Here is a 26,601-nt window from a genome sequence, read left to right on the forward strand (position 1 = left end):
AGCCTTTGGGTGGGGGATAAGACGTCTGGGGGGAGTACCCCTTTTTTTTTTATCAACTGGTGCCAGAAAGTTAAGCAGATTTGTAAATTACTTCTATTAAAAAAAATCTTAATCCTTCCAGTACTTATTAGCTGCTGATTGCTACAGAGGAAATTATTTTCTTTTTGGAACACAGAGCTCTCTGCTGACATCATGAGCACAGTGCTCTCTGCTGACATCACTAGCACAGTGCTCTCTGCTGACATCTCTGTTCATTTTAAGAACTGTCCAGAGTATGCGAAAATCCCCATAGAAAACATATGCTGCTTTGGACAGTTCCTAAAATGGACAGAGATGTCAGCAGAGAGCACTGTGCTCATGATGTCAGCAGAGAGCTCTGTGTTCCCCAAAAAAAAGAATTTCCTCTATAGTATTCAGCAAATAAGTACTGGAAGGATTAAGATTTTTTTTAAATGTGAGTCAATACCATCAACCACCTGGGACTAAGGATCTTCATGGATGTTCGGCCCTGGTCTCCATGGATTCTCCACACACTTGTGTCTACCATTGTAGAGAAGGAGGACAGAGGATCCTGGCCCAAGCCAACCCCCCCCCCCCCCCCCATTACCAAGGACCTCATAGCATCCACATGGTCTGTCTCTATGGTACACCCCCCCCCCCCCTTACACCATACACAGGCTGATGTCTCATAAACACCACCCAAAAATAAGGACGTGCCAACTGTCCACGTGGTGGAAATTCCAGTGTGGAATACCGCTAAATATTTCCACTCAGAAATCCTGCAAAATGAAGTGCACATTGAATTGAATGGGGATTCCGCTCTCGCGTTCACACGGCAGAATTTCCAGAATTCGGTGCCGAATCCCATTGAAGTCAATGGGGGTTTGAATTTTGCAGCTGAATGTTATACATGTTTATGGTAAGTGGTGGTGATATCGGACAAAGTATATAGATAAAGGTCACGTGGACAAAAAGGTAAGTAGGCAAACTTGGATTGACACAAAAGATACGTATTTAAATAAAAGCCTCCGGTGTACCACGATACGTCATTTCTGCAAAATGTTTATTCAAATGCTACAAGGATTTCAGTCACCTGCAGTACCACCGGTGAACACTACTTCCCATAAGACTCAATGCAACAGCGCCCCCCTACAATCTTTGGAATGTAAAAAACTTGGCAGAAATGACGGCTCTGCAGGGAGGAGTCCCACTTTATAGTGTCCGTCTTATAGACAGTGGGGGGGGGGGGGGTATCACTTTTGTGTCTTTTATGTCAGTGTTGGAGCAAACGTTTTTACATTAAATGTGTTTTTTGTGTTTTAGACTTTTGTGAGACGTGTTTCATTGTGACACAGGATCAATGGAGTTTATAGAGTTAATGCTGGAACCATATGAAGCCTGACACAATATAGAGAAATAATGACAGGAATTGGGGGGGCGGATTTTTTTTTCTTTCCTTATGTCAACAAAAAAAATCCAGGTCTTCCCCCGATCCCTGCATTATTGTTATAATTACTGGTGCAGGGTGCGGACACCAAACGTCATTGTATTCTAGTCATGTGATCAGATGTCGAGCTCCCATAGGCTGTCACCAAGTGACCACACCTGAAGAAATGTCCTCATATATAAGACGTATACGTAGAGCCTGGATGTTCCCATAGATCAGTCATCTCCATAACATTCTGTGACGTGCTGGGGGCCGAAGATTTACAAATATACCAGAATCCTAAAATACTCCACCAGCAGTGACTGTAGGCCTAACAACCAACTAAACAACCATAACATGCACTGACCACTCCTCATATACCACTGACCACTCCTCATATACCACTGACCACTCCACATATACCACTGACCACTCCACATATACCACTGACCACTCCTCATATACCACTAACCACTCCTCATATACCACTGACCGCTCCTCATATACCACTGACCGCTCCTCATATACCACTGACCACTCCTCATATACCACTGTCCGCTCCTCATATACCACTGACCGCTCCACATATACCACTGACCACTCCTCATATACCACTGACCGCTCCACATATACCACTGACCACTCCTCATATACCACTGACCACTCCTCATATACCACTGACCACTCCTCATATACCACTGACCGCTCCTCATATACCACTGACCGCTCCACATATACCACTGACCACTCCTCATATACCACTGACCACTCCATATACCACTGACCGCTCCTCATATACCACTGACCGCTCCTCATATACCACTGACCGCTCCTCATATACCACTGACCACTCCTCATATACCACTGACCACTCCTCATATACCACTGACCGCTCCTCATATACCACTGACCGCTCCTCATATACCACTGACCGCTCCTCATATACCACTGACCGCTCCACATATACCACTGACCGCTCCTCATATACCACTGACCGCTCCTCATATACCAGTGACCACTCCATATACCAGTGACCACTCCATATACCACTGACCACTCCACATATACCACTGACCACTCCACATATACCACTGACCGCTCCTCATATACCACTGACCACTCCATATACCACTGACCACTCCATATACCACTGACCGCTCCTCATATACCACTGACCGCTCCTCATATACCACTGTCCGCTCCTCATATACCACTGTCCGCTCCTCATATACCACTGTCCGCTCCTCATATACCACTGTCCGCTCCTCATATACCACTGACCGCTCCTCATATACCACTGACCGCTCCTCATATACCACTGACCGCTCCTCATATACCACTGACCACTCATCATATATAATGTCCATACCATATAATGTCCATACCATATAATGTCCATACCATATAATGTCCGTGCCTAATAATGTCCGTGCCTAATAATGTCCGTGCCTAATAATGTCCATACCATATAAGGTCCGTGCCTAATAATGTCCATACCATATAATGTCCGTGCCTAATAATGTCCATACCATATAATGTCCATACCATATAATGTCCGTGCCTAATAATGTCCGTGCCTAATAATGTCCGTGCCTAATAATGTCCATACCATATAAGGTCCGTGCCTAATAATGTCCATACCATATAATGTCCGTACCATATAATGTCCATACCATATAATGTCCATACCATATAAGGTCCGTGCCTAATAATGTCCGTGCCTAATAATGTCCATACCATATAAGGTCCGTGCCTAATAATGTCCGTGCCTAATAATGTCCATACCATATAAGGTCCGTGCCTAATAATGTCCATACCATATAATGTCCGTGCCTAATAATGTCCATACCTGATAATGTCCATACCTAATAATGTCCATACCATATAATGTCCGTACCATATAATGTCCGTGCCTAATAATGTCCGTACCATATAATGTCCGTACCATATAAGGTCCGTACCTAATAATGTCCATACCATATAAGGTCCGTGCCTAATAATGTCCATACCATATAATGTCCGTGCCTAATAATGTCCATACCTAATAATGTCCATACCATATAATGTCCATAACATTACAAAAGCCATACCTTAAATAACCAGCTACCAATCTGTGACTTATCAAGGCCTCCTGACCTCAGTACAAAGACAACCCAGACCTCGTAATGACCATCTCTACACCACACACCATGACAGACCTTGTAATGACCATCTCTACACCACACACCATGACAGACCTTGTAATGACCATCTCTACACCACACACCATGACAGTTCTTGTAATGACCATCTCTACACCACACACCATGACAGACCTTGTAATGACCATCTCTACACCACACACCATGACAGACCTTGTAATGACCATCTCTACACCACACACCATGACAGTTCTTGTAATGACCATCTCTACACCACAAACCATGACAGACCTTGTAATGACCATCTCTACACCACAAACCATGACAGACCTTGTAATGACCATCTCTACACCACACACCATGACAGACCTTGCGGTGACCATCTCTACACCACACACCATGACAGACCTTGCCGTGACCATCTCTACACCACACACCATGACAGACCTTGCCGTGACCATCTCTACACCACACACCATGACAGACCTTGTAGTGACCATCTCTACACCACACACCATGACAGTTCTTGTAATGACCTTCTCTACATCTGACACCATGACAGACCTTGTAATGACCATCTCTACTCCACACACCATGACAGACCTTGTAATGACCATCTCTACACCACACACCATGACAGACCTTGTAATGACCATCTCTACACCACACACCATGACAGACCTTGTAATGACCATTTCTACACCACACACCATGACAGTTCTTGTAATGACCGTCTCTACACCATGACAGACCTTGTAGTGACCATCTCTACACCACACACCATGACAGACCTTGTAATGACCGTCTCTACACCACACACCATGACAGACCTTGTAATGACCATCTCTACACCACACACCATGACAGACCTTGTAATGACCATCTCTACACCACACACCATGACAGACCTTGTAATGACCATCTCTACACCACACACCATGACAGTTCTTGTAATGACCGTCTCTACACCATGACAGACCTTGTAGTGACCATCTCTACACCACACACCATGACAGACCTTGTAATGACCATCTCTACACCACACACCATGACAGACCTTGTAGTGACCATCTCTACTCCACACACCATGACAGACCTTGTAGTGACCATCTCTACTCCACACACCATGACAGACCTTGTCGTGACCATCTCTACACCACACACCATGACAGACCTTGCCGTGACCATCTCTACACCATGACAGACCTTGTCGTGACCATCACCACCATCTCAGTGACCAGAATCCGGTGGGCTCTTCCAGACGCTCAATTACATTAATATCCTTGCATGAGCACAATCTAACCAGGTGTGGTAGATACTTAGGTGATGCCCCTTAAGGTTGATGGTAAATGGAAGGACCTTGTTCTGTTTGGAATGTAGAGAATTCACCAGTAATTATAAGATAGTAATGTTCCTCCATCTTTTTTCTCCCTCATATCCATTGTCTGGTTCCATCAGTCATCTTTGTCCATCAGCCCATTTGTCAGCACCACAATAATTAGGGGTGCTGGGGCCAGGCGGCCATCTCTTCTTCAGCAGAGCTGCCTCTCGTTCTGCCATGACTGGGAATCCCCCCCGACACATGAGGGTCCACAAGGATCAAACACTGGAAGCCCCTCAACCCAACAGGAGACCTCTCACTCCCTGAAATCCTCCTCGGACAGTCAGCCTTTCAGCAGCCCGGGAGATCTGGGTGAGGCTATCCATGACAGTCCATGTACAGATGTGTGTGAGAGAAGGGAACAGGGGTCATATGGCTACCACCAAAACCAGAGAACATCCCATAATAGAAATACAATGCTTTCAGCTCACCCTCCATATGCCGCACGGACCAGGCGTGGACCTCGCCTCAGTAAGACATGCAAGAAAAATCGGAATGTCCAGCTCAAGACTCAGGAACGAAGGATTTCTTCACAAGCCACAGAAGACATCATACAGACTCAGGTGCAGGTGACGCGTTTCGGCATCACAGACTAAGGCCTTTCTGTGAGGCCAAAACGCGTCACCTTCACCTGAGTCTGTATGATGTCTTCTGTGGCTTGTGAAGAAATCCTTCGTTCCTGAGTCTTGAGCTGGACATTCCGATTTTTCTTGAACATCCCATAATTTTCTATGTAAAACAGTGCTGATATAACCTGGGTATATACTGTGTGTATGTGTGTGTATGTATATATATATATATATATATATATATATATATATATATAGTTTGTGTGTACAGCTGGTATATATTTATATATGTTATATATCTCCTGTATATAGTGATATGGACCATGCTGGTATAACCTGGGTATATACTGTATATAATATATATGTACAGCTGGTATAAGTTATATATCTCCTGTATATAGTGATATGGACCACCCTGGTATATACTGTATATAATATATATGTACAGCTGGTATAAGTTATATATCTCCTGTATATAGTGATGTGGACCATGCTGGTATAGCCTGGGTATATACTGTATATAATATATATGTACAGCTGGTATAAGTTATATATCTCCTGTATATAGTGATATGGACCATGCTGGTATAACCTGGGTATATACTGTATATAATATATATGTACAGCTGGTATAAGTTATATATCTCCTGTATATAGTGATATGGACCATGCTGGTATAACCTGGGTATATACTGTATATAATATATATGTATAGCTGGTATAAGTTATATATCTCCTTTATATAGTGATGTGGACCATGCTGGTATAACCTGGGTATATACTGTATATAATATATATGTATAGCTGGTATAAGTTATATATCTCCTTTATATAGTGATATGGACAATGCTGGTATAACCTGGTATATATTGTATATAATTATATATGTAGTTGATATATATCCTTGTCCTGTCTGGGTTCTGCCGCTCCTATACGCCCTTTGCTGTGAATATTCTTCTGTTTTCGCACTTTTTCCGGTGTATGATGCAGGATGTAATGCTCTGCAGAGATCCCGCTGAGCGGCGGCCATTCATTATTTACAGCAGGATTGTATGAATGAGCCGTGTTCCTCGGGGGATTCATTCACAGATCCTTTATGATACAAGCAGCGTACACTCCCCCCGCAGCTGTAATCATAATACAGGACGGGATAATTATAATAATTCATCTATAATACTCCAGACTGAAACATAAACACCCGGGTCGTCGCTTTCCCGTCCTTTGTCTCTCTCTGAGTGAGTGTGGATGATACCAGAATGACACCATGACTATTAGGATCTGATCTCTTCTGCAGGAGCTGCGGGGACGCCTGTGTTATCATTAGTTATTAGGGCCTCTGCCCCCCAAAAATGTCTCCCAAAGCTTCAAGGTTACATAGTTAGTATGGCAGGGGTATGGGGGATAAGGGGGAGGAGTATGGGAGAATGAAGGGAAGGGGGGATGAAGCGAAGGGGTACGAGGGGGGGGTGAAGGGAAGGGGTACGAGGGGGGGTGAAGGGAAGGGGTACGAGGGGGGGTGAAGGGAAGGGGTACGAGGGGGGGTGAAGGGAAGGGGTGCGAGGGGGGATGAAGGGAAGGGGTGCGAGGGGGGATGAAGGGAAGGGGTGCGAGGAGGGGATGAAGGGAAAGGGTACGAGGGGGGATGAAGGGAAGGGGTGCGAGGAGGGGATGAAGGGAAGGGGTACAAGGGGGGATGAAGGGAAGGGGTGCGAGGAGGGGATGAAGGGAAGGGGTACAAGGGGGGATGAAGGGAAGGGGTGCGAGGAGGGGATGAAGGGAAGGGGTACGAAGAGGGGATGAAGGGAAGGGGTACGAGGAGGGGATGAAGGGAAGGTGTGCGAGGGGGGATGAAGGGAAGGGGTGCGAGGGGGGATGAAGGGAAGGGGTGCGAGGGGGGGATGAAGGGAAGGGGTGCGAGGGGGGGATGAAGGGAAGGGGTACGAGGGGGATGAAGGGAAGGGGTGCGAGGAGGGGATGAAGGGAAGGGGTGCGAGGAGGGGATGAAGGGAAGGGGTGCGAGGAGGGGATGAAGGGAAGGGGTGCAAGGGGGGGATGAAGGGAAGGGGTGCGAGGAGGGGATGAAGGGAAGGGGTGCGAGGAGGGGATGAAGGGAAGGGGTGCGAGGAGGGGATGAAGGGAAGGGGTGCGAGGGGGGATGAAGGGAAGGGGTACGAGGGGGGATGAAGGGAAGGGGTACGAGGGGGGATGAAGGGAAGGGGTACAAGGGGGATGAAGGGAAGGGGTGTGAGGCAGAATGAAGGGAAGGGGTGCAAGGAGGGGATGAAGGGAAGGGGTACGAAGAGGGGATGAAGGGAAGGGGTACGAGGAGGGGATGAAGGGAAGGTGTACGAGGGGGGATGAAGGGAAGGGGTGCGAGGAGGGGTTGAAGGGAAGGGGTGCGAGGGAGAATGAAGGGAAGGGTGCGAGGAGGGGATGAAGGGAAGGGGTGCGAGGAGGGGATGAAGGGAAGGGGTACAAGGGGGGATGAAGGGAAGGGGTGTGAGGGAGAATGAAGGGAAGGGGTGCAAGGAGGGGATGAAGGGAAGGGGTACGAGGAGGGGATGAAGGGTAGGGGTACGAGGAGGGGATGAAGGGAAGGGGTACGAGGAGGGGATGAAGGGAAGGGGTGCGAGGAGGGGATGAAGGGAAGGGGTGCGAGGAGGGGATGAAGGGAAGGGGTACGAGGGGGGATGAAGGGAAGGGGTGCGAGGGAGAATGAAGGGAAGGGGTGCGAGGAGGGGATGAAGGGAAGGGGTACGAGGAGGGGATGAAGGGAAGGGGTACGAGGAGGGGATGAAGGGAAGGGGTACGAGGAGGGGATGAAGGGAAGGGGTACGAGGAGAGGATGAAGGGAAGGGGCGCGAGGGGGGATGAAGGGAAGGGGCGCGAGGGAGAATGAAGGGAAGGGGTGCGAGGAGGGGATGAAGGGAAGGGGTACGAAGAGGGGATGAAGGGAAGGGGTACGAGGAGGGGATGAAGGGAAGGGGTGCGAGGAGGGGATGAAGGGAAGGGGTACGAGGGGGGGTGAAGGGAAGGAGTACGAGGGGGGGATAAAGGGAAAAGGTATGAGGGGGTTGAAGGGAAGGGGTACGTGGGGGGATGAAGGGGATGGGTATGGGTGGATGAAGGGGAGTGGTATGGGAGGATGAAGGGATGGGGTATTGGAGGATGAAGGGGAGGGGTATTGGAGGATGAAGGGGAGTGGTATGGGAGGATGAACGGGAGGGGTATGGGAGAATGACGGGGAGGGGTATGGGTGGATGAAGGGGAGGGGTATGGGTGGATGAAGGGGAGTTGTATGGAAGTATGAAGGGAAGGGGTACGAGGGGGATAAAGTGGTGGGGTATGGGTGGATAAAAGGAACTGGTACGAGGGGGATGAAGGGGAGGGGTATGGGTGGAGGAAGGGAAGGTGTACGAGGGGGATGAAGGGAAGGGGTACGAGGTGGATGAAGGGGAGGGGGATGAAGGGGAGGGGGTATGGGTGAATGAAGGGAGGGGGTATGGGGGGATGAAGGGGGGGTATCAGTGGATGAAGGGGGTATGGGTGGATAAAGAGGAGGGATATGGATGGATAAGGGGAGAGGTATGGGTGAATGAAGGGGATGGGTATGAGTGGATGAGTTGAGGGGTTTGGGTGGATGAGGGGAGGCATATGGGTGGATGAAGGGGATGGGTATGGGTAAATTAGAGAGGGGACGGGTATGGGTGTATGAAGGGATGTGGGTGCATGAAAGGAAGGGTTATGGTTGGATGAAGGGGAGGGGTATGGGCAGATGAAGGGGAGAGGTATGGGCGGATGAAGGGGAGGGATATGAGTGGATGAAGGGGAGGGGTATGGGTGGATGAAGGTAAGGGGTATGGTTGATTAAGGGAAGGGGTTTGGGTGGATGAAAGGAGGGGTATGAGTATGAGAAGACAAGTATTGGTGGATGAAAGGGAGGGGTATGATAAGTGATGGGAAGGGGTATGATAAGGGGAGGGGTATGGGTGAATGTAGGTAAGGAGTATTGGTGAATTATGGGTGGATGAAGGGGGAGTATGGGTGGATTAAGGGGAGGAGTATTAGGGGATGAAGGGGAGGGGTATGGGTGGATAAAGGGGATGGGTAGGGGTGGATAAAGGGGATGGGTATGGGTGGATAAAGGGGACAGGTATGGGTGGATAAAAGGGAGGGGTATTAGGGGATGAAGGGGAGGGGTATAGGTGGATGAGGGGAGGGGTATGGTTGGATAAAGGGGACAGGTATGGGTGGATAAAGGGGACGGGTATGGGTGGATGAAGGAAAGGGGTACAGGTGGATAAAGGGGAGGGATATGAGAGCACAAAGGGGAGGGATGCGGGTGGATGAGGGGAGGTGTATGGGTGGATTATGGGAGAGGCTATGGGTGAATGTAAGGGAGGGTATGCGTGGATGAAGGTGATGGGTAAACCCATAGTGAATGTATCTTAGCCTGCAGAAAATGTATCTAAGCCTGTAGTGAATGTTTTTAAGCCTGTAGTGAAACCCTCTGCTTTGCTCTGACCAGTTCCTGCAGTGACTTTTCACAGATTATTGTCCTCCTGGAGATTAAACCTTTTTCTCCGGGTTTATTGAGTAATCTGAGATATCAATACAAGTCATTGGGATTCTTCTCACCATTGTCCCCAATTCTCCTCTCTTCGCATTGACACCATTGTCCCCGATTCTTCTCATTGACACCATTGTCCCCGATTCTTCTCATTGACACCATTGTCCCCAATTCTCCTCTTCTCATTGACACCATTGTCCCCGATTCTTCTCATTGACACCATTGTCCCCAATTCTTCTCTCTTCTCATTGACACCATTGTCCCCGATTGTTCTCATTGACACCATTGTCCCCGATTGTTCTCATTGACACCATTGTCCCTGATTGTTCTCATTGACACCATTGTCCCTGATTGTTCTCATTGACACCATTGTCCCCGATTGTTCTCATTGACACCATTGTCCCGATTCTTCTCTCTTTTCATAGACACTATTGTCCCCAGTTCTTCTCTAGTCTCATTGACCCCATTGTCCCCGATTCTTCTCATTGACACCATTGTCCCCGATTCTTCTCATTGACACCATTGTCTCTGATTCTTCTCATTGACACCATTGTCCCCGATTCTTCTCATAGACACCATTGTCCTCGATTCTTCTCTCTTTTCATTGACAATATTGTCCCTGATTCTTCTCTCTTCTCATTGACCCCATTGTCCCCAATTCTTATTATTGACACCATTGTTCCCGATTCTTCTCATTGACACCATTGTCCCCAATTCTTCTCATTGACACCGTTGTCCCCGATTCTTCTTATTGACACCATTGTCCCTGATTCTTCTCATTGACACCATTGTCCCCGATTCTTCTTATTGACACCATTGTCCCCGATTCTTCTCATTGACACCATTGTCCCCGATTCTTCTCTCTTCTCATTGACACCATTGTTCCTGATTCTTCTTATTGACACCATTGTCCCTGATCCTTCTCATTGACACCATTGTTCCTGATTCTTCTTATTGACACCATTGTCCCCGATTCTTCTCATTGACACCATTGTCCCCGATTCTTCTCATTGACACCATTGTCCCGGATTCTTCTCTCTTCTCATTGACATTATTGTCCCTGATTCTTCTCTCGTTTCATTGACACCATTGTCCTCTATTCTTCTCTCTTCTCATTGACACCATTGTCCCCGATTCTTCTCTATTCTCATTGACCCCATTGTCCCCGATTCTTATTATTGACACCATTGTTCCCGATTCTTCTCATTGACACCATTGTCCCCGATTCTTCTCTCTTCTCATTGACCCCATTGTCCCCGATTCTTCTTATTGACACCATTGTTCCCGATTCTTCTCATTGACACTATTGTTCCCGATTCTTCTCATTGACACCATTGTCCCGATTCTTTTCTCTTCTCATTGACACCATTTTACCGATTCTTTTCTCTTCTCATTGACACCATTGTCCCGATTCTTCTCTCATAGATTGCCATTATCCATGCTTCACATTCGAGACCGAGGCAGCTTCTGAAGAGTCACCGCCAGAACAGATCTCTGGTGCGAAGGGTCCATCTTCTCAGGCATCTGCCATGTGTAAGGCTGTGGTCAGGGGTCTGAGAGGCAACCATCCGATGGAATGGGAAATTGCATTCGACATTCAGAAGCTGCTCAGGGAACGGGAGAACAGAGATGATGATGAGAGCGACCTGTGGAACGAGACATTCCATCATCTGGCAGCCAAGTCCATCATACGAGATTTTGAGCAGCTGGCTGAGAGAGAAAGTGAGATAGAGCATGGTAATGAGAACTGAAACACCCTCAGGACGCCATCATAAGATGAACCCTCATGTCCACCTGACCCCTATATACTGTAATGGACCAGAAAAGGAACATTCTATTAATCCAATAATAAGGACAAAATCTGTGAGGACCTGGGGCCCCAGAGGTGGAGCAGTGATGTCAGTAAAAGGCTGGGGCTCCTGAGGTGGAGCAGTGGTGTCAGTAAGGGGCAGGGGCTCTAGAGGTGTAGTAGTGGTGTCAGTAAGGGGCTGGGGCTCTAGAGGTGGAGCAGTGGTGTCAGTAAGGGGCTGGGTCTCTAGAGGTGGAGCCAGTGGTGTCAGTAAGGGGCCAAGGCTCTAGAGGTGGAGCAGTTGTGTCAGTAAGGGGCCAGGGCTCTAGAGGTGGAGCAGTGGTGTCAGTAAGGGCACTGGTCTCTAGAGGTGGGGCAGTGATGCCAGTAAGGGGTTGAGGCTCTAGAGGTGGAGCAGTGGTGTCAGTAAGGGGCCAGGGTTCTAGAGGTGGAGCAGTGGTGTCAGTAAGGGGCCGGGGCTCTAGAGGTGGAGCAGTGGTGTCAGTAAGGGGCTGGGGCTCTAGAGGTGGAGCAGTGGTGTCAGTAAGGGGCCGGGGCGCTAGAGATGGAACAGTGGTGTCAGTAAGGGGCCGGGGCTCTAGAGGTGGAGCAGTGGTGTCAGTAAGGGGCCGGGCGCTAGAGGTGGAGCAGTGGTGTCAGTAAGGGGCCGGGGCTCTAGAGGTGGAGCAGTGGTGTCAGTAAGGGGCCGGGGCACTAGAGGTGGAGCAGTGGTGTCAGTAAGGGCCCTGGTCTCTAGAGGTGGAGCAGTGGTGTCAGTAAGGGGCCGGGCGCTAGAGGTGGAGCAGTGGTGTCAGAAAGGGGCCGGGGCTCTAGAGGTGGAGCAGTGGTGTCAGTAAGGGGCCAAGGCTCTAGAGGTGGAGCAGTGGTGTCAGTAAGTGGCCGGGGCTCTAGAGGTGGAGCAGTGGTGTCAGTAAGGGGCCGGGGCTCTAGAGGTGGAGCAGTGGTGTCAGTAAGGGGCCGGGGCTCTAGAGGTGGAGCAGTGGTGTCAGTAAGGGGCCAAGGCTCTAGAGGTGGAGCAGTGGTGTCAGTAAGTGGCCGGGGCTCTAGAGGTGGAGCAGTGGTGTCAGTAAGGGGCCGGGGTTCTAGAGGTGGAGCAGTGGTGTAAGTAAGGGGCCGGGGCTCTAGAGGTGGAGCAGTGGTGTCAGTAAGGGGCCGGGGCTCTAGAGGTGGAGCAGTGGTGTCAGTAAGGGGCCGGGGCTCTAGAGGTGGAGCAGTGGTGTCAGTAAGGGGCCGGGGCGCTAGAGGTGGAGCAGTGGTGTCAGTAAGGGGCCGGGGCGCTAGAGGTGGAGCAGTGGTGTCAGTAAGGGGCCGGGGCTCTAGAAGTGGAGCAGTGGTGTCAGTAAGGGGCCGGGGCTCTAGAGGTGGAGCAGTGGTGTCAGTAAGGGGCCGGGGCGCTAGAGGTGGAGCAGTGGTGTCAGTAAGGGGCCGGGGCTCTAGAGGTGGAGCAGTGGTGTCAGTAAGGGGCCGGGGCGCTAGAGGTGGAGCAGTGGTGTCAGTAAGGGGCCGGGGCTCTAGAAGTGGAGCAGTGGTGTCAGTAAGGGGCCGGGGCTCTAGAGGTGGAGCAGTGGTGTCAGTAAGGGGCCAGGGCGCTAGAGGTGGAGCAGTGGTGTCAGTAAGGGGCCGGGGCGCTAGAGGTGGAGCAGTGGTGTCAGTAAGGGGCCGGGACGCTAGAGGTGGAGCAGTGGTGTCAGTAAGGGGCCGGGGCGCTAGAGGTGGAGCAGTGGTGTCAGTAAGGGGCCAGGGCGCTAGAGGTGGAGCAGTGGTGTCAGTAAGGGGCCGGGGCGCTAGAGGTGGAACAGTGGTGTCAGTAAGGGGCCGGGGCTCTAGAGGTGGAGCAGTGGTGTCAGTAAGGGGCCGGGACGCTAGAGGTGGAGCAGTGGTGTCAGTAAGGGGCCGGGGCGCTAGAGGTGGAGCAGTGGTGTCAGTAAGGGGCCAGGGCGCTAGAGGTGGAGCAGTGGTGTCAGTAAGGGGCCGGGGCTCTAGAGGTGGAGCAGTGGTGTCAGTAAGGGGCCGGGACGCTAGAGGTGGAGCATGTATATATTTGTTTGGTCTATTTTACCTTCCACTTGTATAACACATATTTTTCAGTATGTTGGTGGTTCCGCACCTCGAGATGTTTGTGACTCCTTCGCTCTCACATCCTCCCGGCCGGGCTCCGTCCTTCTCTGTGAACTTCATTAATATTTTATTTGGCCTTTTCTCGGTTATGTTGGTCTCTTTGGTGTCAGATAACAGATGTCGCTCATGGCCGCAATGACAGTGACATATGGGGTCATTGTGGCTGTCATTATGGGGTCATTGTGGCTGTCGTTATGGGTCATTGGGGCTGTTATTATGGGGTCATTGTGGCTGTTATTATGGGGTCATTGTGGCTGTCATTATGGGGTCATTGGGGCTGTCATTATGGGGTCATTATGAGGTCATTGTGTTTGTCATTATAGTTCATTGTGGCTGTCATTATGGGGTCATTGTGGCTGTCATTATGGGGTCATTGTGGCTGTCATTATAGTTCATTGTGGCTGTCATTATGGGGTCATTGTGGCTGTCATTATGGGGTCATTGTGGCTGTCATTATGGGGTCATTGTGGCTGTCATTATAGTTCATTGTGGCTGTCATTATGGGGTCATTGTGGCTGTCATTATGGGGTCATTGTGGCTGTCATTATGGGGTCATTGGGGCTGTCATTATGGGGTCATTGGGGCTGTCATTATGGGGTCATTGGGGCTGTCATTATGGGGTCATTGTGGCTGTCGTTATGGGTCATTGGGGCTGTTATTATGGGGTCATTGGGGCTGTCATTATGGGGTCATTGTGTTTGTCATTATAGTTCATTGTGCCTGTCATTATGGGGTCATTGTGGCTGTCATTATAGTTCATTGTGGCTGTCATTATGGGGTCATTGTGGCTGTCATTATGGGGTCATTGTGGCTGTCATTATGGGGTCATTGTGGCTTCCATTATGGGGTCATTGTGGCTGTCATTATGGGGTCATTGGGGCTGTCATTATGGGGTCATTGGGGCTGTCATTATGGGGTCATTATGAGGTCATTGTGTTTGTCATTATAGTTCATTGTGGCTGTCATTATGGGGTCATTGTGGCTTTCATTATGGGGTCATTGTGGCTGTCATTATGGGGTCATTGTGGCTGTCATTATGGGGTCATTGTGGCTGTCATTATGGGGTCATTGTGGCTGTCATTATGGGGTCATTGTGGCTTCCATTATGGGGTCATTGTGGCTGTCATTATGGGGTCATTGTGGCTGTCACTAATCTGTCTGTCCTGCTGTGTCTCTCTAGAGCCACCATATTTAAATCACATATCCAGCCCCTCCCCTATCATCAGATGCCATCACATTGCTTCCTGTCACCGTTTATCTTGCGTTTTCTTTGCAGGTGTTCCGGGGCGCCGGTTCCAGCTGAACGCCATTCACGCCAGCAAGGCCTGTAATGTTATCAGCAAGTACACGGCGTTTGTTCCTGTAGATCTCAGCAGTAACTCCTACCTGCCCAGCGTGGTGGAATACGCCAACACAGGTAGAGCGCAACGCTCTTATGTGTCCCCGTTTGTGTCCCCCTGATCCCATCTGTCTTTCGTGGTAACCGTCAGTCTCTCGTCTGGTCCTCTCTCTCTGTCTTTGTCCGGAGGCCCCCCCCACTGACTGAGGAGGATGCCCCTCATTCCCCGCTAGGTGCCGCTCTCAAGCAGGGCTCTCAGCGCAGCCTCAGCTCCGGAAGTCGCCGCCTGCGCGGATTCTCCGTCGGTCTGGGGCGGTCGCAGTCCACGTGTGTGTCTGACCCATCGGAGGAACGATTTTATAGTAAGATTTATTATGAGCCTTAAAGGGAATGTCCAGTCTGGCAGTAGGGTACATAATGGTAATACGGTCGTTCTTTTCCATGGCAGATGTTGATGAGTGCGCCATATCGCCTTGCACCATGCCGGTGTCCTCGCGATGGGAACACTGCAGCTTTCCACAAGGTGAGGCACTGACTAATGGATGGCGCTGGTGGTGTCCGCAGGATGTGGATGTCACAGACTTGGATTGGGCTATGATCTCACTAGAGGAACTTTTGCGCTTGTTATGATAACTTTACTCCTTTAATTCTCTGTGCTGTATTTCTTGTGTCTTTTAGTGGCCCCTCGCAGTCCATCCGTGTCCACATCTCATTCTCAGAGATCTATAGAAAGTCTCTTTGCCGCCAGGTAAGTCAAGCTCGGATGGCGATATTCGCATTGTTCTCGATGGGTTCCTTACATCTCGTCTTGCTGTAGATTGACCCTCAATAAGACGAGACTCCTGACCAGAGCAGCCAAAGGATTCATGAACAAATCTCCTGGAAAAGGCAGCGAGGAAAGTGAGAGCGAGAAAAACATTGACTACCTACCCCTGGTGAGTGCCAAAACTCCATGCTGCCCCTGGTGAGTGCCCCGACTCCCGGCTCCCCCTGGTGAGTGCCCCGACTCCCGGCTGCCCCTGGTGAGTGCCCCGACCCCTGACTGCCCCTGGTGAGTGCCACAACTCCATGCTGACCCTGGTGAGTGCCCCGACCCCTGGCTGCCCCTGGTGAGTGCCACAACTCCATGCTGACCCTGGTGAGTGCCCCGACCCCTGGCTGCCCCTGGTGAGTGCCCCGACCCCTGGCTGCCCCTGGTGAATGCCCCGACCCCTGGCTCCCCCTGGTGAGTGCCCCGACCCCTGGCTGCCCCTGGTGAGTGCCCCGACCCCTGCTGCCCCTGGTGAGTGCCCCGACCCCTGCTGCCCCTGGTGAGTACCTCGACCCTGCTGCCCCTGGTGAGTGCCCCGACCCCTGACTGCCCCTGGTGAGTGCCCTGACTGCCCCTGGTGAATGCCCCGACCCCCGGCTGCCCCTGGTAAGTGCCCTGACCCCCAGAATCCCCTGGTAAGTGCCCCGACCCCCAGAATCCCCTGGTAAGTGCCCGACCCTCAGCTACCAGCTGCTCTGCCTTAGGAATCCTGTTGCTCCAACATGTCTTTAGGGGGTTGCATGGACTGCAGATTTAAAGGGGACTGCAGATTTAAAGGGGGCTCCAGATTGATGTAAATGGAGCTTAAAGAGTGCCTGTCATGATGAGTGTTATAATCCTCCCAGGTCACTGCCCCCATCATGATAAACCACCCCCTGCCTTTATTTTTATTATTTGTTAGTTTTCTACCTTGATATTGCTCTGTATTTTCTGCTCAGTCAGATTCACAGACTGGGAAGGGGCGTTCCTCAGCAGACGTGACTTCATCAGCCATACAGGGGAGAACTTCCTCCCTCACTCAAAGCCCAGAGAAGTTCAGTGTGAGATGAGCTATGATTGGCTAAGGCTGCACATACCCCCCTCAGCACTTGCTGATTTTGGACTTCTGTCAGGCCAGCAGGAGTCCAAAGTCTGTGCAAGAGATGGGGGGAAATGTGCTCTGGACAAGTAGGGAGACACCTAGTGGCAGCTTTTTTAAACACAAATAAAACATGGAAAATTGAATATTTTTTTTTATCAAAGTACATTAGACAGATTTACCATAAGGAGTGCAATAGTAAAAAAAAAATTAATGACAGTGCCCATTTAAACCTCAAAAGCAGCAGCAGCATGGAAGACATTAAAGAGCAACATTGAGCAGTGTAAGCTTTGAGTCCAGCACTGAGGTGAGATATAACTATTACTAGAGCTTTCAGCAGCATCTCTATGTCTCTGCCTCTCCCCTTCTCACTCTGGAGCTCCCACCCCTCCCCTCTCCATAAACTTCTATGAGCAGCTGTAACTGATCCCTCAGTGGGCTGGTCTGTCTCGGGTAGGTTGTAAAGGAGCCTAATAAAGTAGAGGCAATATTTTCTGATAAGATATATTACAATGTTTCTTATAACAACTTGAATTATTGATTTAAGTTTATGAATACGACAATGACTAAATAAGTATATTAGATCATGCAGACCTTTTCATTATACAACGATCCTGCCCCTTTACAATCCTCTTATATCTGCCCCTTCTGTCCTTTGTTGAGTGACTCCGGGTTTGTTGCCCCCTGTAGGTCACCCTGCAGTTGGCTTGTGGAGCTTACCTACTGAACCAGGCCTTCGCAGATGCGGCCAACATCCCGATAGACAAGCTGAAGTGGACGTCTCCATTCACAAGTCACCGCACTGCCCTCAGCCCCATGTCTCACGGTTCTTCTCCATCACGTAAGGACCCTGCCCTCTCTGTGGTGAACCAGGGGCAGCTACTCACCCCAGCCGAAAATCATCATGGCACACTGAACGGGTTTGGTGAAGACTCCTGCCAGCAGCCCCATACACGCCACCTCTCCAGCAGTGCCTTGGACAGTCCTTCACGATCCACAAAGTCAGAGAACGAGTTGACCCTCCCCTTCCTTCCCGTGCGGCGGTTTTCGTCTCCTGACAGCACTCAAGACTCGGCCTCTGTTCAAACAGACAGTGGATTGGGGTCGGAGTCAGACACCACTGAGGTCCAGTCCTGGATGGAGAACATTGAGGAGCAGCGCAGGTCCCATCCGGAGAGCATGATCTGGGCCACCGCCGTTGCCCTGGCCTGGCTGGAGAACAACTCCGCCGCTTACTTCATTGAGTGGGAGTTACTGGCAGCCAAGGCCGACCGGTGGTTGTGCAAGCAGAAGATCCCGGAAGGACGCACTTTGGCCACTGTCAAATCCGCCGCCCAGCAGCTCTTCGTGTTGCTTCGACATTGGGATGAGAATTTGCAGTTCAACGTCTTGTGTTACAACCCAAACAGTGTGTAGCACCCGGGACCGAGAGGGGCACTTCCTCGACCCCAATGTCCGTGTGTAGTGGTATGGCTGTCTTGTGAAGAGTTGTATCAGTGCTATCAGTAGGGTGGGTATGAGGAGAGGTCTCCAAGGGGGGCATCAAATGCGTTAGTGGTAATAGAGGTGACCTCCTGCCTCCATATGCCACCACCATGGGCACTGTTGGCACCTTTCTTTAGGGCAATGGTGTGCCACTGGGGGCCATGGAGGCTACTCACCCTTCCTTGAGGGCCAATAGTGAGAGCCCATTTGCATGTTAGGTCCTCTGTGAATGTTGGGTACGCAGGGCACTGGTGATTCTCCACACTGATACCTTTGGTTGCGCCCTTCTGTGTATGTCTATGTGGTGGTCCGCCACACTACAGTCATTGCATGGTCTCTTGCCCCTTTGTGCCAATGGTGGTCTATCCCACTGTTTCTGGTGACGTACCCATCTTCCCTGGTTTTATGGGGGTCTTCCAGCTTTGTATGTGTGTGTGGTATGGAGTGTGGGCTCTGGGGCATCGGGGGTCTGTGTGATCCGTGTGTGTGGCCCATGGTGCCCGGTTCTGTCTTCTCCATGAGAACGTCCTGACTCTATCAGCCAAGTGTTAATCTATATACTGTGGTGTCCTTATGGGGGGGGGGGGGGTAAATAACTAAGCAGGAATGTGGGATCAGCTCTATGCATGGGGTCGGGGTTCTTCTTGTGTTTGATTATTTCTTTGTCGTCTGTGTCAGGTGACGGTTTTTCAAGGGGGGGGGGGGGGGGGGGTTGATTTCCGTGTTCCTCTATAAGCTGCACATCAGATCTTCCTTCTCTTTTTGCGCTTTAGTATGTCCCGATCTGTGCGTACCGATGCATTTCATGACTTACACAATGAATATTTACAATCCGTCTTCCTGTATCACACGCTGAGTATACATTCATACATTGTAGTTGTCAGAGTCATGTGATCCCTTGGACTTGGCAAGGTTTGGGGAATTGACGGATTTTCCAAAATAGTTTGGAAAGGGGTCAATTTAACCCTTTGCTTCAGTGTTTTTGGGGCATCTGTTCATGGGGGGGGGGGGGTGGACTCACTTTAAGGGGTGGCTCTAACCAGTCTCTGATGTCTTCAGGGGTCTTCATAGTCTCACCACCATGGTCCAAGGGATGAACCAGTAGCCCCACACGCCTCCCCGATGGTCACAGGGTACTTAGTGAAGTATTAAGTGGGGCTCCAGATAACGAGCTCCCTAATATCTGAGTCTAGGGCAGTGCTTCCCAGCCAAGGTGCCTCCAGCTGTTGCAAAACTACAACTCCCAGCATGCCCGGACAGCCAACGGCTGTCCGGGCATGCTGGGAGTTGTAGTTTTGCAACAGCTGGAGGCACCCTGGCTGGGAAACACTGTTAGTGGACCAAGGGGCTGTAGGGTGGGCACCAGATTAACCCCTTATACAGGGGTCAAGTCCTGGGGGGGAAAAAGCGTGGGAACTCACCCATGATTTCCACTCAAGGGTTAGTCCTGCAGGACTCCTGCTAATGGGAACTGTGTTCCTGCTCTGGAGAAAGTGCAGGAACTCCATTCCTGCAGGACTTTAGCCCTGCCCTTATATCAGTTTCCCTTCTATCATTGCAAGGTCACTGGACTACTACTCCCACCAGTGCCAAGTGAAGCGACCATTGGACCTCCTTGGGGGATCAGCTCTGTGACTCAAGACCAATACATTTTACCCGCACTGATACATTGTAGCAAACTATCGGGACTTGCACTGTTGATATGTTTAGGTCACAGAGCAGTGTTTCCCAATGAGGATGCCTCCAGCTGTTGCAAAACTTCAACTCCCAGCATGCCCGGACAGTCAGCGCGCTGGTAGTTGTAGTTTTGCACCCTCGTTGGGAAAACAGAGGATTGTCTGGACTGGAAACTTCGTAATAAATGTGCAGCTCAACAAAGATGGAAAGATGGATTGTGTAATAGAGTACGAGGTCATTGTATAGAACACAAAAGCCAAGGTGCTGAAATGTGTAGATAATAGAACAAAAGTTCAGTCCTCAAGTCTTCTCTATGGGGGAGAGAAAGAAGAAGAAGAATAGAAATAGGGTAATATAGTAATATTGATGAGATTATACCATAAAAAGAGTAGAAATTATTAAATAATAAAATGAAAAATATACACAAAAGGGGAGATGCCGCAGGGCCCTTGCAGCTCCCCCTGAGTATCTATTACTAATAATTATATACAATATAAAAGATGGTGTGTGTGTATAAAACACATAAAAAAATAATAATCTTAAACAGTACAAGTCCCACAGACGAGGGTCCATAAATATCCTATGAGGAATATTCCTGTAAAGAAAAATGGGTAAAAACCAGTTCCCATATATAAGTACCCCAAATGCAGAAGCATAATGGCTTACTGCAGCGGTGTCCAAACTGTGGCCCTCCAGATGTTGCAAAACTTTAACTCCCAGCATGCCCGGACAGTCAAAAGCCTGTCTGCCTTCTGCTGAGGATTCACACTGCCCCTGTAAGGTAAATCAAGGCCTTTGTGCAGTGATCTTAAAACTGCAGTCCTCCAGATGTTGTAAAACTTCAACTCCCAGCATGCCTGGACAGCCAAAAGCCTGTCTGCCTTCTCCTGAGGATCCACACTGCCTCTGAAAGGTAAATCAAGGCCTTTGTGCAGTGGTCTTCAAACTACGGTCCTCCAAATGTTGCAAAACTTCAACTCCCAGCATGCCCGGACAGGCCGGGCATGCTGGGAGTTGTAGTTTTGCAACATCTGGAGGGCCACAGTTTGGACACCGCTGGATGACAGGACATGGTACCCGGGGGAGCAGGACACCGTCCCATCTACTTTCCCTTAACAGGATCATACGGACAGATCTGCAGAGCGGCTCTAAGTGTTCTTTCCCTATAAAGGAACGGAAATACATTGTATCTACATAAGACTGACTGCTGCCCCGATACACATCAGCGATATCCATTTTCTTCGCACTCCCCCCCCCCCCCCACACACACACTTTTCTTTTCCAAACATTCGAGGACTGAACTTTTGTTCCATGGACTGGAAATTGTTATAACAAACCATCGGCTGTGGGAATTCTTAGGTCAGAAGAGATTTTACTTTATTACTATTCTAGGACAGCAAGTGGAGATCTTAGAAATACAGAGTAAAACACAATAATAATAAACAGAAAACAATAATAATAACAACAAATAATCCAAAATACAATAGTAATCATACCAATAATAAACACTAAGTCTATAGAAAAGTTGAAGGACATTTCACATGATGATTGAGCTTCATTTATATCAGGTCCTTTAAGGGGAACTCCACTTCTAATTGTGGATGAGCCACTGTATGGGGGGGTATCGTACGGTGTATCCTCTGTGTGGGGTGTATCGTACGGTGTATCCGATGTGTGTGGGGTGTATCTGACGGTGTATCCGATGTGTGGGGTGTTTCGTAGGGTGTATCCTCTGTGTGGGGTGTATCCTATGGTGTATCCTCTGTGTGGGGTGTATCGTACGGTGTATCCTCTATGTGGGAGGTGTATCATATGGTGTATCCTCTGTGTGTGGGGTGTATCCGTTCGGTGTATCCTCTATGTGGGAGGTGTATCGTACGGTGTATCCTCTGTGTGTGGGGTGTATCGTACGGTGTATCCTCTGTGTGTGGGGTGTATTGTACGGTGTATCCTCTCTGTGTGGGGTATATCGTACGGTGTATCCTTTGTGTGGGGTGTATCGTATGGTGTATCCTCTGTGTGGGATGTATCGTACTGTGTATCCTCTATGTTTGGGGTGTATCGTACGGTGTATCCTCTATGTGTGGGGTGTATCGTAGGGTGTATCCTCTATGTGTGGGATGTATCGTACGGTGTATCCTCTGTGTGGGGTGTATCATACGGTGTATCCTCTATGTTTGGGGTGTATCGTACGGTGTATCCTCTGTGGGGTGGATCGTACGGTGTATCCTCTGTGTGAGGTGTATGGTACGGTGTATCCTCTGTGTGGGGTGTATCATACGGTGTATCCTCTGTGTGGGGTGTATCATATGGTGTATCCTCTATGTGTGGGGTGTATTGTATGGTGTATCCGCTGTGTGGGGTGTATCGTACGGCGTATCCTCTGTGTGGGGTGTATCATATGGTGTATCCTCTATGTGTGGGGTGTATTGTATGGTGTATCCGCTGTGTGGGGTGTATCGTACGGCGTATCCTCTGTGTGGGGTGTATCATACGGTGTATCCTCTCTGTGTGGGGTGTATCGTACGGTGTATCCTCTCTGTGTGGGGTGTATCGTACGGTGTTTCCTCTCTGTGTGGGGTGTATCGTACGGTGTATCCTCTCTGTGTGGGGTGTATCGTATGGTGTATCCTCTCTGTGTGGGGTGTATCGTACGGTGTATCCGCTGTGTGGGGTGTATCGTACGGTGTATCCGCTGTGTGGGGTGTATCGTACTGTGTATCCTCTCTGTGTGGGGTGTATCATACGGTGTATCCTCTGTGTGTGGGGTGTATCGTACGGTGTATCCGCTGTGTGGGGTGTATCGTATGGTGTATCCTCTGTGTGTGGGGTGTATCCGTACGGTGTATCCTCTGTGTGTGGGGTGTATCCGTACGGTGTATCCTCTATGTGTGGGGTGTATCGTACAGTGTATCCGCTGTGTGGGGTGTATCCGTACGGTGTATCCGCTGTGTGGGGGTGTATCGTATGGTGTATCCTCTGTGTGTGGGGTGTATCCGTACGGTGTATCCTCTGTGTGTGGGGTGTATCGTACGGTGTATCCTCTATGTGTGGGGTGTATCCGTACGGTGTATCCTCTCTGTGTGGGGTGTATCCGTACGGTGTATCCTCTCTGTGTGGGGTGTATCGTACGGTGTATCCGCTGTGTGGGGTGTATCGTACGGTGTATCCGCTGTGTGGGGTGTATCGTACGGTGTATCCGCTGTGTGTGGTGTATCGTACGGTGTATCCGCTGTGTGGGGTGTATCGTACAGTGTATCCGCTGTGTGGGGTGTATCCGTACGGTGTATCTGCTGTGTGGGGGTGTATCGTACTGTGTATCCGCTGTGTGTGGGGTGTATTGTACGGTGTATCCTCTGTGTGGGGTGTATCGTAGGGTGTATCCTCTATGTGTGGGGTGTATCGTACGGTGTATCCTCTGTGTGGGGTGTATCGTACGGTGTATCCGCTGTGTGGGGGTGTATCGTACTGTGTATCCGCTGTGTGTGGGGTGTATCGTACGGTGTATCCTCTATGTGTGAGGTATATCGTACGGTGTATCCGCTGTGTGGGGGTGTATCGTACGGTGTATCCGCTGTGTGGGGGTGTATCGTACTGTGTATCCGCTGTGTGTGGGGTGTATCGTACGGTGTATCCTCTATGTGTGAGGTATATCGTACGGTGTATCCTCTATGTGTGGGGTGTATCGTACGGTGTATCCTCTCTGTGTGGGGTGTATTGTACGGTGTATCCTCTCTGTGTGGGGTGTATCGTACGGTGTATCCGCTGTGTGGGGTGTATCGTACGGTGTATCCGCTGTGTGGGGTGTATCGTACGGTGTATCCGCTGTGTGGGGGTGTATCGTACGGTGTATCCTCTCTGTGTGGGGTGTATCGTACGGTGTATCCGCTGTGTGGGGTGTATCGTACGGTGTATCCGCTGTGTGGGGGTGTATCGTACGGTGTATCCTCTCTGTGTGGGGTGTATTGTACGGTGTATCCGCTGTGTGGGGTGTATCGTACGGTGTATCCGCTGTGTGGGGTGTATCGTACGGTGTATCCGCTGTGTGGGGTGTATCGTACGGTGTATCCGCTGTGTGTGGTGTATCGTACGGTGTATCCGCTGTGTGGGGTGTATCTTACGGTGTATCCGCTGTGTGGGGTGTATCCGTACGGTGTATCCTCTGTGTGGGGTGTATCGTACGGTGTATCCTCTATGTGTGGGGTGTATCTTACGGTGTATCCTCTGTGTGGGGTGTATCGTACGGTGTATCCTCTGTGTGGGGTGTATCGTACGGTGTATCCGCTGTGTGGGGTGTATCGTACGGTGTATCCTCTGTGTGGGGTGTATCGTACGGTGTATCCGCTGTGTGGGGTGTATCGTACGGTGTATCCGCTGTGTGGGGTGTATCGTACGGTGTATCCGCTGTGTGGGGTGTATCGTACGATGTATCCGCTGTGTGGGGTGTATCGTACGGTGTATCCGCTGTGTGGGGTGTATCGTACGGTGTATCCGCTGTGTGGGGTGTATCGTACTGTGTATCCTCTATGTGTGGGGTGTATCGTACGGTGTATCCTCTATGTGTGGGGTGTATCGTACGGTGTATCCGCTGTGTGGGGTGTATCGTACGGTGTATCCGCTGTGTGGGGTGTATTGTACGGTGTATCCTCTATGTGTGGGGTGTATCGTACGGTGTATCCGCTGTGTGGGGTGTATCGTACGGTGTATCCGCTGTGTGGGGTGTATCATACGGTGTATCCTCTATGTGTGGGGTGTATCGTACGGTGTATCCGCTGTGTGGGGTGTATCGTACGGTGTATCCGCTGTGTGGGGTGTATCGTACGATGTATCCTCTCTATGTGGGGTGTATCGTACGGTGTATCCTCTGTGTGGGGTGTATCGTACGGTGTATCCTCTCTATGTGGGGTGTATCGTACGGTGTATCCTCTCTGTGTGGGGTGTATCGTACGGTGTATCCTCTCTATGTGGGGTGTATCGTACGGTGTATCCGCTGTGTGGGGTGTATCGTACGATGTATCCTCTCTATGTGGGGTGTATCGTACGGTGTATCCTCTGTGTGGGGTGTATCGTACGGTGTATCCTCTCTATGTGGGGTGTATCGTACGGTGTATCCTCTCTGTGTGGGGTGTATCGTACGGTGTATCCTCTATGTGTGGGGTGTATCGTACGGTGTATCCTCTATGTGTGGGGTGTATCGTACGGTGTATCCGCTGTGTGGGGTGTATCGTACGGTGTATCCTCTATGTGTGGGGTGTATCGTACGGTGTATCCTCTATGTGTGGGGTGTATCGTACGGTGTATCCGCTGTGTGGGGTGTATCGTACGGTGTATCCGCTGTGTGGGGTGTATCGTACGATGTATCCTCTCTATGTGGGGTGTATCGTACGATGTATCCTCTCTATGTGGGGTGTATCGTACGGTGTATCCTCTGTGTGGGGTGTATCGTACGGTGTATCCTCTCTATGTGGGGTGTATCGTACGGTGTATCCTCTCTATGTGGGGTGTATCGTACGGTGTATCCTCTATGTGTGGGGTGTATCGTACGGTGTATCCTCTCTATGTGGGGTGTATCGTACGGTGTATCCTCTCTGTGTGGGGTGTATCGTACGGTGTATCCTCTCTATGTGGGGTGTATCGTACGGTGTATCCTCTCTATGTGGGGTGTATCGTACGGTGTATCCTCTCTATGTGGGGTGTATCGTACGGTGTATCCTCTATGTGTGGGGTGTATCGTACGGTGTATCCTCTCTATGTGGGGTGTATCGTACGGTGTATCCTCTCTGTGTGGGGTGTATCGTACGGTGTATCCTCTCTGTGTGGGGTGTATCGTACGGTGTATCCTCTCTATGTGGGGTGTATCGTACGGTGTATCCGCTGTGTGGGGTGTATCGTACGATGTATCCTCTCTATGTGGGGTGTATCGTACGGTGTATCCTCTGTGTGGGGTGTATCGTACGGTGTATCCTCTCTATGTGGGGTGTATCATACGGTGTATCCTCTGTGTGGGGTGTATCGTACGGTGTATCTGCTGTGTGGGGTGTATCGTACGGTGTATCCGCTGTGTGGGGTGTATCGTACGATGTATCCTCTCTATGTGGGGTGTATCGTACGGTGTATCCTCTGTGTGGGGTGTATCGTACGGTGTATCCTCTATGTGGGGTGTATCGTACGATGTATCCTCTCTATGTGGGGTGTA

The 26,601-nt window shown here is 50.2% G+C and overlaps 1 protein-coding gene across 1 annotated transcript in view; it reads left to right on the forward strand.

Moving 5' to 3' along the window:
- Nucleotides 1-22,928, forward strand: part of VWA5B1 (von Willebrand factor A domain containing 5B1) — a gene marked incomplete in the record, with an annotated part of 108,576 nt that extends 85,648 nt beyond the window's left edge. The window contains 8 exon segments of the mRNA XM_056541649.1: nucleotides 5,026-5,260; nucleotides 11,513-11,824; nucleotides 15,292-15,432; nucleotides 15,588-15,716; nucleotides 15,803-15,877; nucleotides 16,033-16,102; nucleotides 16,172-16,289; nucleotides 17,934-22,928. Of these exon segments, the coding sequence (XP_056397624.1) occupies nucleotides 5,026-5,260; nucleotides 11,513-11,824; nucleotides 15,292-15,432; nucleotides 15,588-15,716; nucleotides 15,803-15,877; nucleotides 16,033-16,102; nucleotides 16,172-16,289; nucleotides 17,934-18,659 (1,806 nt within the window).
- Nucleotides 22,929-26,601: the final 3,673 nt, after the last annotated feature.

The sequence above is a fragment of the Hyla sarda genome, chromosome 10 (assembly GCF_029499605.1).
Source record: "Hyla sarda isolate aHylSar1 chromosome 10, aHylSar1.hap1, whole genome shotgun sequence".
In the NCBI taxonomy this organism is placed as follows: Eukaryota; Metazoa; Chordata; class Amphibia; order Anura; family Hylidae; genus Hyla; species Hyla sarda.